The sequence below is a fragment of the Nerophis ophidion genome, linkage group LG13 (assembly GCF_033978795.1).
Source record: "Nerophis ophidion isolate RoL-2023_Sa linkage group LG13, RoL_Noph_v1.0, whole genome shotgun sequence".
Taxonomy (NCBI): domain Eukaryota; kingdom Metazoa; phylum Chordata; class Actinopteri; order Syngnathiformes; family Syngnathidae; genus Nerophis; species Nerophis ophidion.
Window position 1 is genome coordinate 3495256 of NC_084623.1, and position 17283 is coordinate 3512538.

The 17283-nt window shown below is 42.1% G+C and overlaps 1 protein-coding gene across 4 annotated transcripts in view; it reads right to left on the reverse strand.

The window, feature by feature from the left end:
* mphosph8 (M-phase phosphoprotein 8) overlaps nt 1–12516 on the reverse strand; it is a 55860-nt gene extending 43344 nt beyond the window's left edge. The window contains exons 1-5 of one of the 4 annotated variants that reach the window (XM_061918263.1): nt 12231–12497; nt 5490–5645; nt 2803–3822; nt 2526–2622; nt 609–872 (exon numbers count right to left, since the gene is read on the reverse strand). In XM_061918263.1, coding sequence (XP_061774247.1) covers nt 609–872; nt 2526–2622; nt 2803–3822; nt 5490–5645; nt 12231–12332 — 1639 coding nt within the window. In that variant the 5' untranslated portion in view covers nt 12333–12497. Of the gene's footprint in view, nt 1–608; nt 873–2525; nt 2623–2802; nt 3823–5489; nt 5646–12230 lie in introns of all 4 variants that reach the window. The other 3 variants (XM_061918261.1, XM_061918260.1, XM_061918262.1) reach the window with 3 other exon arrangements.
* Nucleotides 12517–17283: the final 4767 nt, after the last annotated feature.

Here is a 17283-nt window from a genome sequence, read left to right on the forward strand (position 1 = left end):
TCTAGCCGTCTATAGCGGTTCTACTCTTATGGATTCTTTATTCAACGCTCCAAGCAACGGTTGTAAGTTACACAATACAACTAAAACAATTCTTACTTACTAAACCATCCCACGTGTGACGTCTGTAGAAATGTTTTCATGCATATTTATACATGCTATCATAATGAATAAAGCGGGTGTCGTTAGCATTAGCTAATATGCTAAGAGGTTTACGAGTGTATGTCAGTATTATCAACTAACAATGACATTCTTTTTGTATTGTTTCACTCACAGAAATTCCTCAGACCAAATTGTCAGCATGGAGTTATTGAGTCTGTTTAGCTAATTGGAGAGCTAGTTTGCACGGCTAGTGGGTCCATGTCCATGACTTCTGTTTTGTTTGACCAGCCGTTTTACTGCCGTGTTACTGGCACCGTTTGGAAACAATTAAGGTATGTAAATAAACATTTACAACATATTTCTGTGTAAATAACTAATTTCACAACGTATATATCTGCGACTTTTAGTCTGGTGTGGCTAATGTATGGAAAACATTGTTTTCTTCCCAAATTTAGTGGGTGCAGCTTATATACTGGTGCGCTCTATCGTCTGGGAAATGCGGTAGTTACCAGATTTGTCTGTGGTCTCCAGTGGGTCCTGGCTGCTCATGTGGCTATCACTTCCCCCATGGAGTTTGGGCTCGCCGTCTTCCCGCCGCTTCTTCCGGTCGTCAGCCGGCCCCTTCCTCTCCCAGCTCAGCCGCTGGCTCTCTTCCAGCCTCTCCCGGCGCTCCCGGGAATCGTCCCCGGGCCTGGGCTTGGTTGCCGACTCCTGTGCTTCCCTCTCGTCGCTGTCCAGGCTGAAGCCGTAACCCTGGCTGGGCTTGGAGACCACTGGGGGCGGGGAGACACATACTTCAGACCCAAAGAGAACTTTAGTTGAGGGACAGGCTTACAATACTCCAGTGGTGCAATTGTTACTCTGGGGATTGCTATGATATGCTGTGATGTAACCACTACACAAATTTCACTTCTTTCTTTGACAGTTGGTTCCAATGTTAAAGGGAATTTCCGACTTTTTTTTAATCTCTTCATATTTGCGAGTACATGGAAACGGCATGTCCTATGAACATACTAGTTTAGGACAAACACGGTTTTGTTCTTAATAACTGTTTCAAATTCAAATTACAGAACGGTGAGTTAAAAAAAAAAACACCTTACATTTTTCAAAATGAGCGGGTATAAACTAGAGGTGTCTAGATAATTCGTACTTTATTTTTTTGATCAAAACTACCAAAATACTTTCCATCTTTGCACTTTTAAAAATAGTCTGATTATTTATCAACAACAAAATACATGTTGACCTTATTTAACATAATGCATTTTGTATATATTCTATCACAGTGTATCGTTACATCCATGAATAGTCTAAATATTTCCATCTCTTTGTTGCACCTATCAAGGATATATATATATATATTTTTTTTTTAAACTTAGGATACAATACCGGTATCTGAGAATTCAGGATCGGTCGATAAGACACTGAACCGATGCGATATCAACAGCTGCATCAGCAGGAATCGTACGTACTTTGTGAAAGGTTTGATCGAGTGAAATTTTGTACAATAGTAGGTATGAAAAAACCTAACCTTATGACAGACATACGATGGCTTTAAGTTAAAGTGGAGTGGTAAGTTGTTTTTGGGGAACCAAGTTCTCAATAGTAATTATTTAAGTTAGTTTGCTTTGCACACTCTTGGCATTTTCTTGATGAGCTTCAAGCACACCTGTGAAGTGAAAACAATTTCAGGTGACTACCTCTTGAAGCTCATGGAGAGAATGCCAAGAGTTTGCGAAAAAGTAATCAGAGCAAAGAGTGGCTACTTTGAACAAACTACAGTATAAAACATGTTTGACGCTATAAGTAATCTTTGACATAATAAATGTGTAACTTGGAGCCAAACTATTTTGACATAAATTGTTTGCTTACCCAAATAAACCGGGAAAAACGTCCCTGGGCAGCAGGACCAAACACAACGATACATTGAGTGAGTCACACTTTATACTGATCATGACACACACATATTACAGACATTGTAATATGATTGTTCATGTTTTTCCACACAGTACAGGTTGGTGTTTTATCGCATTGTGTTGAGCATTACAAGGCGTAGAAGCTAGCTTACCTCTTGCCGTAACTAGCTTACGGCTAATACCGTAGTGCGACGATGTGTCACTAGGTTAGAAAAATAGTTCCTCAGTGTTCACTCTTACAATAACAATGTCACTACAGTTTGGTTATTATACAGGTTACAGAACGTAAATGAAGTATTGTTGATGAATTTTGAATGCATTTTTAAAGTGATTTAGAGGCAGAATTGATTGCTAACGTTAGCTGCAATGCTAGCCACCAAGAACGATCCGATTTTTACAAATTGGAATACAAAAAAATTACAAACTTTTTGTCGTCTTGTCTCTCAAAATGATTGTAAACAATAGGCAACATTTCCAAAAAGAAGTGTAGCTCCCCTTTAAAAAGGTGCATACCCTCCAATGGCTTGGTCTTGAATTCCGTCTTTTCCAGCTCCTTCAGCGAAGGAGGCTCTTTGATTGGCTTGGAGACCTTCTCAACCTTTCCAAGGATCTAAAAAGTGAGAGATAAAAACAGGTGGAGACCTAGAAGTCACATGTGTGAGGGTGTTGTGGTTTTCTCACAGTGTTTTACAAACAACAAGGAAGGAGACACTCCAACAAGAACTCTCTTACTTCCAATAAACCATGCAGCCCTCCCTTAAAGACTCCGAAGGAGATGTTAGCGTCTTACCTTCGGGGCTTTGTTGCTGCTCTTGTCCGAGGCGGGTGTGTGCGCCGGTGGCCTGCGGGGGGCTCTATCCTTCGCCTCGCAGTCCAGCAAGTAGGTCTCAAAGAGGTGGGTGGAGCTTTTGGCCTCTTTATGCCCCGACGAGTCCTCTTTGGCGGCCTCGTCCTCTTTGTGCTTGCCCGCTGTGGCCAGCGAGGACGTGGAGGTGGACGAGGGTGTTTTGGCGGCGGCCGAGGTCCCCTCCTGACTTTTGCTCTTGGCCTTCTTGTGCAGGCTGGAGCTGTCGCTGGAGTCGGACGAGTGCGGCGCCGCCTCCTCCCTGCCTCTGGACGTGAGGCTCTTCAATTTGTGGAGGCTGCTCTCTTTGAGCGAGAAGTCGCCTTTCTTGCTCTTCCTGTCCAGGATGAGCTCCTTGATACCCTGTAGCTTCACATCCAACTTGCCCTTCTTGTGTTTGGCCTTGTCCTCCATGCGCGTCTTCTCCGGGGGCTTGGCGGACGTCTCGGCCTGCACGTCCTCATCCAGTTGGGCGTCGGAGAGGCCTTCGCTTCGGTCGTCCTCGATGAGGCCGGCAGGGCCCTCGTCTTCAGAAGACTCGATCTTGCGCTCCTTCTTGGCTTTCTTCTTCTTCCCCTCCTCCCCTCGGTCCTTCCTGTGCTTGCCTCCATCTTTCGTCTTGTCTTTCTTGGGTTTCTTTGGCGGAGCCAGCTCATCGTCCTCGTCATCAGAGTCAATCAGACGCTTTTTTTGCTCTGCCTGTTTCTCCTTAGGCTCGGGAGGGGAGGGCGGCTCCGTCTCCTCCTCATCGGTCTCCGGCGCCGGCACGGGCTTGAACTCATCCCTCCACTTGTCTTTCTTCTTCTTTTTCTTCTTCTCCTTACGGGGCTGCAGCTCATCCTCTTCTTCCCGTACCTTCTTTTTCTTCTTTTTCTTGACAGGAGCCTCGCTCAGACGATCTTTGTCGCTGTCGCTCTCTGAGTCGGCCTCAAACAAGTCGCTCTTTGTAGGAAGCGGTTTCTGCTGCTGAAAGAAGCAAAAACTCTTGAAATATCCACCTTTAACCCCGTATAAAGCTACAGAAGTCATACTTTATACCAGCGATATTCCAAGAACTCCGGCTTATAAGTGATTCCAGGAGCCCCAACCAAGTCTGCATGGTATAGAGCGTATTCTATTCAGACTCCAGTACTCTGGAATGTTCTACAGATGCTAACTCAGTAGAAGTCCCATCATAAAACTCATTTGTATACCCTAGCCTTTAAATGTACCCTTTTTTAGAACAGTTGATCTGCCGTCTCTCTTCTTTTCTACTCTGCCCCCCTCTCTTGCGTGGAGAGGTTATTACCACAGATGTTGCGCTAGCTGTTCAAAGTTAGGACCCGGGGTGGACCACTCCTCTGTGCATCAGTTGGGGACTGTCTCCATACAAGATGATCCCTGCTGGCCCCACTATGGACTGGACTCTAACACTGTTAACAAGATCGACTCCACATCCGCTGCACCGGTCCCCTCTCATCTGCGGTCCCCTCCGAGGTTTCTCAACCTGCCCATTGGGTTGAGTTTTTTCTTGCCCTGATGTGGGATCTGCGCCGAAGATGTCGTGGTAGCTTGTGTAGTCCTTTGAGACACTTGTGATTAAGGGTTATATAAATAAACTTTGATTGATTGAACTAAATGCTTAATTTCCTGAAAGCTACTCCCTTCGCTCTTAGTCTTGTTCTATATAGTCCATAAAACCACAGTCCTCTACAGAAGATATTTGGTCTATTTAATTATATCTTCTGCTGAAAGGACCAGCCCAAAAGATAAAAAAGAGTGGACCTAAAATGGAACCTTGAGGAACACCACCAGTATAGTTCTAGCAAACACTCTTGTTGCAACTTAAACACATCATCAGTGTTGCACCCTGGGTTCATTGGGTGTTTCAGGTCTCACAATAGACACCCTCGCCCAGGTGACTCAACCGGGATTGATCAGGTGTCTAAGTAGCTTGAGTAGCCCACTGATCCTCCCGCTTGATCCACAGCCATCTTGACGCCTTTTCTGCTGCCTCTGTGATGTCTCTGAGGGCTTTCCTGTTCTGCAGTCCCTTCACTCTCGACATCTTGACTGCCCAGATGACAGACTGGCTGACAAGTCCTCTGCACCCGACTGCCATTGGGTTGCGTCAGGTCCTCCATCCCCTGCCAGATCCTCATACTTGGCCCTCTTCCTCTTGAAGGCATCCTCCATCTAACTAAAGAAGTTGAACAAATGACTAATGACACAGGAGGTATACCGAGTAACGGTATATTTTGGTACCGGTTCCTAATTAGGTTGGCCCATGAGGAACGTGAACATTCTAGACTAACGATACTGCTATCTCTATTTTTTTTGTTCCGGCTGTCACATTCAGGTCAGCTGCTGCACAGTAAAATCATCTTTGAATAATGACAAATAAGGGAGTAACCCCACACAAAAGTTTGTAACGCAACAATGTGTCCTTAAAGTCACGTTTTAATTGAACGCACTTTACTCACAACCACGTTTTATGGACTGTCCTCCATTAATCCACGGGCCAATATTAATCCACTCAAAAAAATGAAAAATGGAGGTAATATAAAAATCCACAACATTGCTCTGAAGCAATACAGCATCCACTCAAACAGTCTTTCAGTTCCTTCTGTCAAAACCGTTGAGTCAGGACTTACCACAACCTTCTTGGCCTCTGCTTCTTTTTTGGCGTCCGTGGCGGCCTTCTTAAACGCTAACAAGACCTCACGGCAGTCCTCCAGGTGGGCCTCCGGCTCCCAGGTGTCGTCGTCGGAGCAGTAACCTTTCCAGCGCACCCTGTAGAGCACCTCACCCTGGAACACATTTCACACAGCCAATGAGCAATACTTAAGTCATCATTTGCAACCTCCAAATGATCATTTCAGCCCTCATGGGGTTTCCCCCACATGTAAGGTAATTGATTGTGGCGGCCAGCCATGGCAAAATAAAAGCCGGGGCCATAGACTTAAAACAGAGTCTTCTCTGTGCTCGACCTAAGCTCTGGAACACTCTGCCCCTCCATGTTCCAACTGCTCCCACAGTGAAGTGTTTTAAGTCTCGTCTTAAGACCCACTTTTATTCTCTGGCTTTTAACACTACGTGAGTTGTGTGGTCATCTGTGTTTTTTTTGTTTTTTTTCTATTTATTGTTTAATTGGTTTTACTCTTTACAATCGTTTTCAATCATATTTATTTTCATATTGGTTCTATATTTTTTTTGTTGTTGTTTCTATTCAGTCATTGGTGGAGCTAAGGATAATATTTGAATATTGTGTTTAATATTGTTATGCAGGACTCTGGAACCATTTTTGTTGTTTAAATGTGCTATACAAATAAAGTGGATTGATTGGGTGAAAAACATCTTTACAAAGAGCATTGCACAATAAGCAGCAAATAGATGTATGTATACGTGCATGTATATATATATATATGTATATGTGTGTATTTATATATGTATATATGCATGTGTGTGGATATATACACATATATAGATATATATATATCTTCTTTTTTTATGTTTTTTACTATTTATATTACTGTATTATTGTGTATGCACCTTGGGGGATCTGCTCCAATTTCGTTGTTCTTTGAACCTGTTCACTGTAATAATGACAATAAAACTCTATTCTATTCCATTCTAAAACGGTGTAAGAACAAATATACGGTGATACTAAAAATAATAATGACACAGATTTGTTTTTAAATGTAGGTACATTCTGTTGCCTTTTTAAAGAACATATACGCGTTGTTGCAGATTATGCAAATGAATGTCATATTAACCGCGCTGCTAACGCCACAGGTGTTTCATTGTGATATAATGGGCAACACTAAATTGGCCCTATTGTGTGAATGTGAGTGTGAATGTGTTGGCCCTGCGATGAGGTGGCCTAGGGCTGGGCGATATTGGCTTTTATTAATATCTCGATATTTTTATACCATATCGCGATATACGATATATGTCTCGATATTTTGCCTTAGCCTTGAATGAACACTTGATGCATATAATCACAGCAGTATGATGATTCTATGTGTCTACATTCAAACATTCTTCTTCATACTGCATTCATATATGCTACTTTTAAACTTCCATGCAGAGAGGGAAATCACAACTAAGGCAATTTACCAAAACTGTATTTTAGTAAATACTCTTCAATCTCTCGCGGGTGAATTTTTAAATGAAAGGACAAATTAGTAGTGCTGCTACCTTTTGTAGCAACACTTCTGCCGCATTGTTTGCATATTGCTGCTGTCTGCTGAATATCTTCCCGCTTGAAGCCAAACCACTGCCAGATGATAGACCCCTGCTGTTTTTTTGGGGCATTAATTGTTCTTCCTCCATTTGTGATCAGTTTTGCACCTTCTTTCCCTTGTAATGTCGCTCGCACTACTCCGCTTGCATGACCTGCCTCAGCTAACGTTAGCCATGCTGCTACCTGTCTGCTCGGCGAGGGCGTATGACGCTACACGCGTGACAGTATGTGACGTATGTAAGAAGGTGGGCTTGTTTTACGTCTCTGTGAGAAGTAGAGACGAGAAGGAGTGAGAAAGGCCTGTAGTGTAATGCTCGCAGCTAAAAGCAACTGCGTGAGAATGTACATCCGAATATTGCGATATAGTAATTTTCTATATCGCACAGAGGCAAACCCGCGATATATCGCCCAGCCCTAGGTGACCCTAGTGTGTGAATGTGAGTGTGAATGTTGTCTGTCTATCTGTGTTAGCCCTGCGATGAGGTGACGACTTCTCCAGGGTGTACCCCGCCTTCCAGCCGATTGTAGCTGAGATAGGCACCTCAAAGGGAATAAGCGGTAGAAAATGTATGGATAGGATGGATTATAATGTGCCTTGCAAGTGTTTTATTGTAATATTACAATGTGCATTGCAAGTGTTTTATTGTGATATTATAATGTGCCTTGCAAGTGTTTTGTTATATTAACCGTCACAATGGATGAGAGGCAAAAACACGACAGAGGTGCCACAAAGCCTCTAGATCAGAGTTTTTCAATCTTTTTCGAGCCAAGGCACATTAGTTAAATTGGAAAAATCCTGAGGCACACCACTAGCAGAAAACATAAAAAAATTAAACTCAGCAGCCGATATTGTCAGTAAAAAGTAGTTCTCACAATTGCTGGATATAAATTCAAACCATAACCAACCAAGCATGCATCAATAAAGCTATTGTATCAAAGTAGGTGTACTGTCACCACCTGTCACATCACACCCTGACTTATTTTGCCGTTTTCCTGTGTGCAGTGTTTCCTATTTTGTTGTTGATTGTCATGTCAAGACGGATGTACTTTGTAAACGCCGTCTGCTGCTCCACACGGTGTAAGTCTATGCTGTCGTCCAGCATTCTGTTTTTGTTTACTTTGAAGCCAATTCAGTTTTAGTTTCATTTTGCGTAGCCATTCCTAAGCTTCAATGCCTTTTCTTAACGGCACTCGCCTTTTGTTTGTTTTTTGGTTTAAGCATTAGATACTTTTTTCCCTGCACGCTGTCTCCCGCTGTCGTCTGCATATTGTGATCACGATAATTGTTCCCGACACCCACGGAGCAATTAGCTACCTGCTGCCACCTACTGTTATGGTAGAGTATTACATGGTTACTCTGCCGAGCTCTAGACAGCACAGACACTCAACAACACAGAAACTTTGCTTTGATCAGAAACATCTGCAGCTTATTTCAAAATGAGTGTGTGTGTCTCCTATGTAATTGCTCCCTGGAATAATGTTGTGAATGACATCTGTGACATTGTCGCCCACATCTGCGGTCCTCTCCAATGTTTGTCATTGTCATCCCACTGGGTTGAGTTTGTCCTTGCCCTGATGTAGGATCTGAACCGAGGATGTCGTTGTGGCTTGTGCAGCCCTTTGAGACACTTGTGATTTAGGGCTATATAAATAAACAGTAATTAATGTATATTAGCGCTGTGAATCTTTGGGTGTCAACCCAATTCAATATCGATTCTTGGGGTCGCAATTCGATTATATATCAATTTTTTTCGATTCAATGCGATTCTCGATTCAAAAGGATTAAATAAATAATAAATACATGGGTTGTACTTGTATAGCGCTTTTCTACCTTCAAGGTACTCAAAGCGCTTTGACACTACTTCCACATTCACACACTGATGGAGGGAGCTGCCATGCAAGGCGCCAACCAGCACCCATCAGGAGCAAGGGTGAAGTGTCTTGCTCAGGACACAACAGACATGACGAGGTTGGTTCTAGGTGGGGATTGAACCAGTGACCCTCGGGTTGCGCACGGCCACTCTCCCACTGCGCCACGCCGTCCCTAATTCTGTATTCATTCAAAACATAGGATTTCAGCAGGATCTACCCCAGTCTGCTGACATGCTAGCAGAGTAGTAGATTTTTTTTTAAAAGCTTTTATAATTGTAAAGGACAATGTTTTATCAACTGATTGCAATAATGTAAATTTGTTTTAACCATTAAACAAACCAAAAATATGACTTATTTTATCTTTGTGAAAACATTGGACACAGTGTGTTGTCAAGCTTATGAGATGCCATGCAAGTGTAAGCCACTGTGACACTATTGTTCTTTTTTGTTATTTTTTTATAAATGTCTAATGATAATGTCAGTGAGGGATTTTTAATGACTGCTATGCTGAAATAATATCAATCAATCAATCAATGTTTACTTATATAGCCCTAAATCACTAGTGTCTCAAAGGGCTGCACAAACCACTACCACATCCTCGGTAGGCCCACATAAGGGCAAGGAAAAATTCACACCCAGTGGGACGTCGGTGACAATGATGACTATGAGAACCTTGGAGAGGAGGAAAGCAATGGATGTCGAGCAGGTCTAACATGATACTGTGAAAGTTCAATCCATAATGGATCCAACACAGTCGCGAGAGTCCCGTTCACAGCGGAGCCAGCAGGAAAACATCCCAAGCGGAGGCGGATCAGCAGTGCAGAGATGTCCCCAGCCGATACACAGGCGAGCAGTACATGGCCACCGAATCGGTGGCCATAACTAATATTGATACTGTTGTTGATAATATTTATTTTTGTTTCACTACTTTTGGTTTGTTCTGTGTCGTGTTTGTGTCTCCGCTCAATTGCTCTGTTTATTGCAGTTCTGAGTTTTGCTGGGTCAGGTTTGGTTTTGGAATTGGATTGCATTGTTATGGTATTGCTGTGTATTGTTTTGTTGGATTGATTAAAAAAACTATTAAAATATAAAATAAAAAAATCGATTAAAAAAAAAAGAGAATCGATTCTGAATCGCACAACGCGAGAATCGCTTTTTTCCCACACCCCTATACATACATATATATATATATATATATATATATATATATATATATATATATATATATATATATATATATATATATATAATTTTTGCATTCTATTTTAGTTACTTTGAGTTTAAAACTCAAAGTAACTTTTGTACCGTTATTGTACTTATTTTGATTATTATTTTTTTGTCAACTGTTTGTAGATGTTGCAATTTATCAATAAATGTTTATAAAAAATAATAAATAAATAAATATTTTAAAAAAATATACAAAAAACCAACGGCACATTATTTGCGGATTGCAATTACTTGTTTGCTAAAGATATTTTCAACCCAATTAGGTGGCGACTTGTCTAGGGTGTACGCCGCCTTCCGCCTGAATGCAGCTGCGATAGGCTCCAGCACCCCCGGCTACCCTTAAAGGGAGAAGCGGTAGAAAAATGGATGGACGGAGGTGAAATTAAATCTTCTCCCACGGCATACCAGACAATATCTCACAGTACACTGGTGTGCCGCGGCACAGTGGTTGAAAAACACAGATCCAGATCATGAGATAGTGTCGCGATGCTCCCTAAAGGTGAGCAATACTTGGTGGTGATGTTAGTTAGGCTCCATAAAGGCCTCGTGGTGATGTTAGTTAGGCTCTATAAAGGCCTCAGTGGTGATGTTAGTTAGGCTCCATAAAGGCCTCGGTGGTGATGTTAGTTAGGCTCCATAAAGGCCTCGGTGGTGATGTTAGTTAGGCTCCATAAAGGCCTCGTGGTGATGTTAGTTAGGCTCCATAAAGGCCTCGGTGGTGATGTTAGTTAGGCTCCATAAAGGCCTCGGTGGTGATGTTAGTTAGGCTCCATAAAGGCCTCGGTGGTGATGTTAGTTAGGCTCTCTAAAGGTGAGCAATACTTGGTGGTGATGTTAGTTAGGCTCCATAAAGGCCTTGGTGGTGATGTTAGTTAGGCTCCATAAAGGCCTCGGTGGTGATTTTAGTTAGGCTCCATAAAGGCCTCGGTAGTGATGTTAGTTAGGCCCCATTAAGGCCTCGGTAGTGATGTTAGTTAGGCTCCATAAAGGCCTTGGTGGTGATGTTAGTTAGGCCCCATAAAGGCCTCGGTGGTGATCTTAGTTAGGCTCCATAAAGGCCTCGATGGTGATGTTAGTTAGGCTCCATAAAGGCCTCGGTGGTGATGTTAGTTAGGCTCCATAAAGGCCTCGGTGGTGATGTTAGTTAGGCTCCATAAAGGTGAGCAATACTTGATGGTGATGTTAGTTAAGCTCCATAAAGGCCTCGGTGGTGATGTTAGTTAGGCTCCATAAAAGGTGAGCAATACTTGATGGTGATGTTAGTTAGGCTCCATAAAGGCCTCGGTGGTGATGTTAGTTAGGCTCCATAAAGGTGAGCAATACTTGATGGTGATGTTAGTTAGGCTCCATAAAGGCCTCGATGGTGATGTTAGTTAGGCTCCATAAAGGCATCGGTGGTGATGTTAGTTAGGCTAGATAAAGGCATCGGTGGTGATGTTAGTTAGGCTCCATAAAGGCCTCGGTGGTGATGTTAGTTAGGCTCCATAAAGGCCTCGGTGGTGATGTTAGTGAGGCTCCATAAAAGCCTCGGTGGTGATGTTAGTTAGGCTCCATAAAGGCCTCGGTGGTGATGTTAGTTAGGCTCCATAAAGGCCTCGGTGGTGATGTTAGTTAGGCTCCATAAAGGCCTCGGTGGTGATGTTAGTTAGGCTCCATAAAGGCCTCGGTGGTGATGTTAGTTAGGCTCCATAAAGGCCTCGGTGGTGATGTTAGTTAGGCTCCATAAAGGCCTCGGTGGTGATGTTAGTTAGGCTCCATAAAGGCCTCGGTGGTGATGTTAGTTAGGCTCCATAAAGGCCTCGGTGGTGATGTTAGTTAGGCTCCATAAAGGCCTCGGTGGTGATGTTAGTTAGGCTCCATAAAGACCTCGGTGGTGATGTTAGTTAGGCTCCATAAAGGCCTCGGTGGTGATGTTAGTTAGGCTCCATAAAGGCCTCGGTGGTGATGTTAGTTAGGCTCCATAAAGGCCTCGGGTGTGATGTTAGTTAGGCTCCATAAAGGCCTCGGTGGTGATGCACTATGTTGTTAGCATGTAGCTAGTTAGCCTCACCTCCTCCACACGCATTTCAATGATCCTCTCCACCTCGTACACATCTTCCTCCTCGTCTTGCTCGCTTTCCACGGGCTCCTTTTTCACTATCACGCCCTCCATCGCGGCTCCCGGCAGAGCCAAGTGCGGTGTCGAGGCCGTGGTCGAGCAGCGCGACGCGGGGGTGGGTGGACCTGTGGCCTCGGCGACGAGCTAACAGGCTAAGCTAACTGGTTAGCGCGGTTGTCGATGCCGAGCTAGCTCACACTAGCCCCGCCCCTCGGGGTGATGCCTTCCAGTGCAAGTAGGTATTTCCAGCACAGAGCCCGTTAAATCCAGGGGTGTCCAAACATTTTCCACTGAAAAAAAATTAATGCATGCGGGCGCCATTTTGATATTTTTTCATTTTCAAAACCAATATATAGATTTATATACTACAACAGTTATATACTAAAACATTTATACAAGAGGTTCCGCAGCCTCCGTAGCGGAACCTCCAGGTTCTGTAACAGCTTCTTCCCTCAGGCCGTATGACTCTTGAACGCATCATAATTATCCCCTCAATTCCCCCCAAAAATGGATGAAGTGGCTGGAATATAAAGACAATATAACATTAGTGTTTCCCACAGGTCAGGCATCTATTTGTGGTGGTGTGGTTGGGCGGCGGCGGCGGCGATGACCAAGAAGAACGCAGAGTTGGAATATAATTACAACACTTTATGTACATATTTAAACACATATGTATATAATATGTAACTACAAGCTCCATTCCCAGAGTCCCATTGCTTTTATGTGCGGTCGAGCGAGTCAAAAGCCGAAAAAAAAGAATATTATCCTATTTATTTATTTATTTATTTTTTTTTTTTCATTAATGGCGGCCGTAATTCTTTCGTGGCGGGCCGCCACAAATAAATGAATGTGTGGGAAACCCTGAACATACACCCATAAACCTGGATGCATATGCAAAAGTGCAACATATTTATCTGTACATTAATCTATTTATTTATTTCTGCACCTTATTGCTCTTTTATCCTGCATTACCATGAGCTAGTGCAACGCAATTTCGTTCTTATCTGTACTGTAAAGTTCAGATTTGAATTACAATAAAAGGATGTCTAAGTCTATACATTACAACATATAGGTTCCCCTCAATTATATATATATATATATATATATATATATATATATATATATATATATATTTAACTTTATAAACATTTATTTAGAAATTGCAACACTTACAAACAGTTGAGGAATAAAAAATAAAATAAGAAAAAAAACAGGTCTTCACAATGGCAGAGGGGTTAGTGCGTCTGCCTCACAATACGAAAGTCCTGAGTAGTCAGGGTTCAATCCCGGGCTCGGGATCTTTCTGTGTGGAGTTTGCATGTTCTCCCCGTGAATGCGTGGGTTCTACTGCGGCTTCCTCCCACCTCCAAAGACATGCACCTGGGGATAGGTTGATTGGCAACACTAAATGGTCCCTAGTGTGTGATTGTGAGTGTGAATGTTGTCTGTCTATCTCTGTTGGCCCTGTGATGAGGTGGCGACTTGTCCAGAGTGTATACCGCCTTCCGCCCGATTGTAGCTGAGATAGGCACCAGCGACCCCAAAGGGAATAAGCGGTAGAAAATGGATGGAAGAACAAAAACAGTACAAAAAAGGGGGTTGTAAACTCAATAAAGCAGTGGTTCTCAAATGGGGGTACACATACCCCTGGGGGTACTTGAAGGGATGCCAAGGGGTACGTGAGATTATTTTAAGATATTCTAAAAATAGCAACAATTAAAAAATTCTTTATAAATGTATTTATTGAATAATACTTCAACAAAATATGAATGTAAGTTCATTAACTGTGAAAAAGAAATGCAACAATGCAATATTCAGTGTTGACAGCCAGATTTTTTATGGACATGTTCCATAAATATTGATGTTAAAGATTTCTTTTTTTGTGAAGAAATGTTTAGAAGGAAGTTGATGAATCCAGATGGATCTCTATTACAATCCCCAAAGAGGACACTTTAACTTGATGATTACTTCTATGTGGAGAAATCTTTATTATAATTGAATCACTTGTTTATTTATTTTAGTTATTTTTATATCTTTTTTCCCAAATAGTTCAAGAAAGACCACTACCAATGAGCAATATTTTGCACCTTTATACAATTTAATAAATCAGAAACGGATGACTTAGTGCTGTATTTTACTTCTTTATCTCTTGTTTTTTAAACAAAAATGCTTCGCTATGAATAGGGGGTACTTGAATTAAAAAAAGATATTCTCTCTCGTCTCTTTCTATATATATATATATATATATATATATATATACATATCCTCGATGAGGTGGCGACTTGTCCAGGGTGTACTCTGCCTTCCGCCCGATTGTAGCTGAGATAGGCACAAGCGCCCCCGCGACCCCAAAGGGAATAAGCGGTAGAAAATGGATGGATATATATATATATATATATATATATATATACATATATATAAGGAGATTTTCCCAACAAAGTTGTAAAACTTAGTGATATATCACATAAAGCAGATTGAAGGTGGTTTTGGTTTTGGGTTTTTTACCCTTTGTGTTCATATTTTGCTGTGTTTGTTGCGTTTCACTTGACTGTAAAATATGTGGATGGAGAGGAGGTGTGACCTTCATACGTTGTCAATATTCAGTGTTTTATCCTTCATAGTTAATATTGTAAATCCCACTTTCTTTATTTTCATGCACATTCTGGGTGTCTTTTCAGTAACAACATTTAAAATTCCGCTCCGTTATTTAACGATTTTAGCATTCAATCAGACATTATTGTGAGCTTTTGTATTAGTGATCTTAAACATCGATATACCGGCCCCCAGGCACATTTGTTTCTTTAAATTTGGCCCTCCGAGTCAAAATAATTGCCCAGGCCTGCACTATGTACACGACTCTCACCTCAATGCGACGGGAGCGCCCCCGTGTGGACAAACGGCGAATGTGAAAGACTGTTCCTTCACAACGACACACACACACACAAGCCGTTTGCGTCATCAGGGTCACGTGACATGACAGCAGCTGCACGGCAGGATGAAGGTTGCACGCGATGACGTCATAAAGGCCTCCATGTCCCTTCTGCAGGGGGCTCAGTTTTGTTGGCTTTATTTGGCAAAGTAGCTGACCTCCAAGAAAAGCCAAGAAAATCTTTGTTTGGCAAAGTAGCTGACCTCCAGGAAAGCCAAGAAAAGTTTTATTTGGCAAAGTAGCTGACCTCCAAGAAAAGCCAAGAAAATCTTTGTTTGGCAAAGTAGCTGACCTCCAAGAAAGCCAAGAAAAGTTTTATTTGGCAAAGTAGCTGACCTCCAGGAAAAGTCAAGGAAAGCCAAGAAAATCTTTGTTTGGCAAAGTAGCTTACCTCCAGGAAAGCCAAGAAAAGCCAATCATTTTTTTTGTCAAAGTAGCTGACCTCCAAGAAAAGCCAAGAATTTTTTTTTTGGGGGGAAAGGTAGCTGACCTCCAACAAAAGCCAAGAAAAGCCAATATTTTTTGGGGGGGGCAAAGAAGCTGACCTCCAAGAAAAGCAAAGAAAAGTTTTATCTGGCAAAGTAGCTGACCTCCAAGAAAAGTCAAGGAAAACCAAGAAAATCTTTGTTTGGCAAAGTAGCTTACCTCCAGGAAAGCCAAGAAAAGCCAATCATTTATTTTGGCAAAGTAGCTGACCTCCAACAAAAGCCAAGAAAAGCCAATATTTTTTTGGGGGGGCAAAGAAGCTGACCTCCAAGAAAAGTCAAGATAAGGTTTATTTGGCAAAGTAGCTGACCTTCAAGAAAAGCCAAAAAAAGCTTTATTTGGCAAAGTAACTGACCTCCAAAAAAGCCAAGAAAAGCCAAGAAAAGTTTTATTTGGCAAAGTAGCTGACGTCCAACAAAAGCCAAGAAAAGCCAAGAAAAGCTTTATTTGGCAAAGTACCTGACCTTCAAGAAAAGCCAAAAAAAGCTTTATTTGGCAAAGTAACTGACCTCCAAAAAAGCCAAGAAAAGCCAAGAAAAGCTTTATTTGGCAAAGTAGCTGACGTCCAACAAAAGCCAAGAAAAGCCAAGAAAAGCTTTATTTGGCAAAGTACCTGACCTCCAAGAAAAGCCTTTTTTTGGGGGGGGCAAAGTAGCTGACCTGCAAGAAAAGCCAAGAAAAGTTTTATTTGGCAAAGTAGCTGACCTCCAAGAAAAGACAAGAAAAGCTTTATGTGGCAAAGTAGCTGACCTCCAAGAAAAGCCAAGAAAATATTTGTTTGGCAAAGTAGCTGACCTCCAAGAAAAGCCTTTTATTTATTTTTTTTGGCAAAGTAGCTGACCTGCAAGAAAAGCCAAGAAAAGCTTTGTTTGGCAAAGTAGCTGACCTCCAAGAAAAGCCTTTTATTTATTTTTTGGCAAAGTAGCTGACCTCCAAGAAAAGCCTTTTATTTATTTTTTTTGGCAAAGTAGCTGACCTCCAAGAAAAGCCAAGAAAATATTTGTTTGGCAAAGTAGCTGACCTCCAAGAAAAGCCTTTTATTTATTTTTTGGCAAAGTAGCTGACCTCCAAGAAAAGCCTTTTTTTTTTTTTTGGCAAAGTAGCTGACCTCCAAGAAAAGCCAAGAAAATCTTTGTTTGGCAAAGTAGCTGACCTCCAAGAAAAGCCTTTTATTTATTTTTTGGCAAAGTAGCTGACCTCCAAGAAAAGCCAAGAAAATCTTTGTTTGGCAAAGTAGCTGACCTCCAGGAAAGCCAAGAAAAGTTTTATTTGGCAAAGTAGCTGACCTCCAAGAAAAGCCTTTTTTTGGGGGGGGGGGGCAAAGTAGCTGACCTGCAAGAAAAGCCTTTTTTTGGGGGGGGGGGGCAAAGTAGCTGACCTGCAAGAAAAGCCAAGAAAATCTTTGTTTGGCAAAGTAGCTGACCTCCAGGAAAGCCAAGAAAAGTTTTATTTGGCAAAGTAGCTGACCTCCAAGAAAAGCCTTTTTTTGGGGGGGGGGGGGCAAAGTAGCTGACCTGCAAGAAAAGCCTTTTTTTGGGGGGGGGGGGGCAAAGTAGCTGACCTGCAAGAAAAGCCAAGAAAATCTTTGTT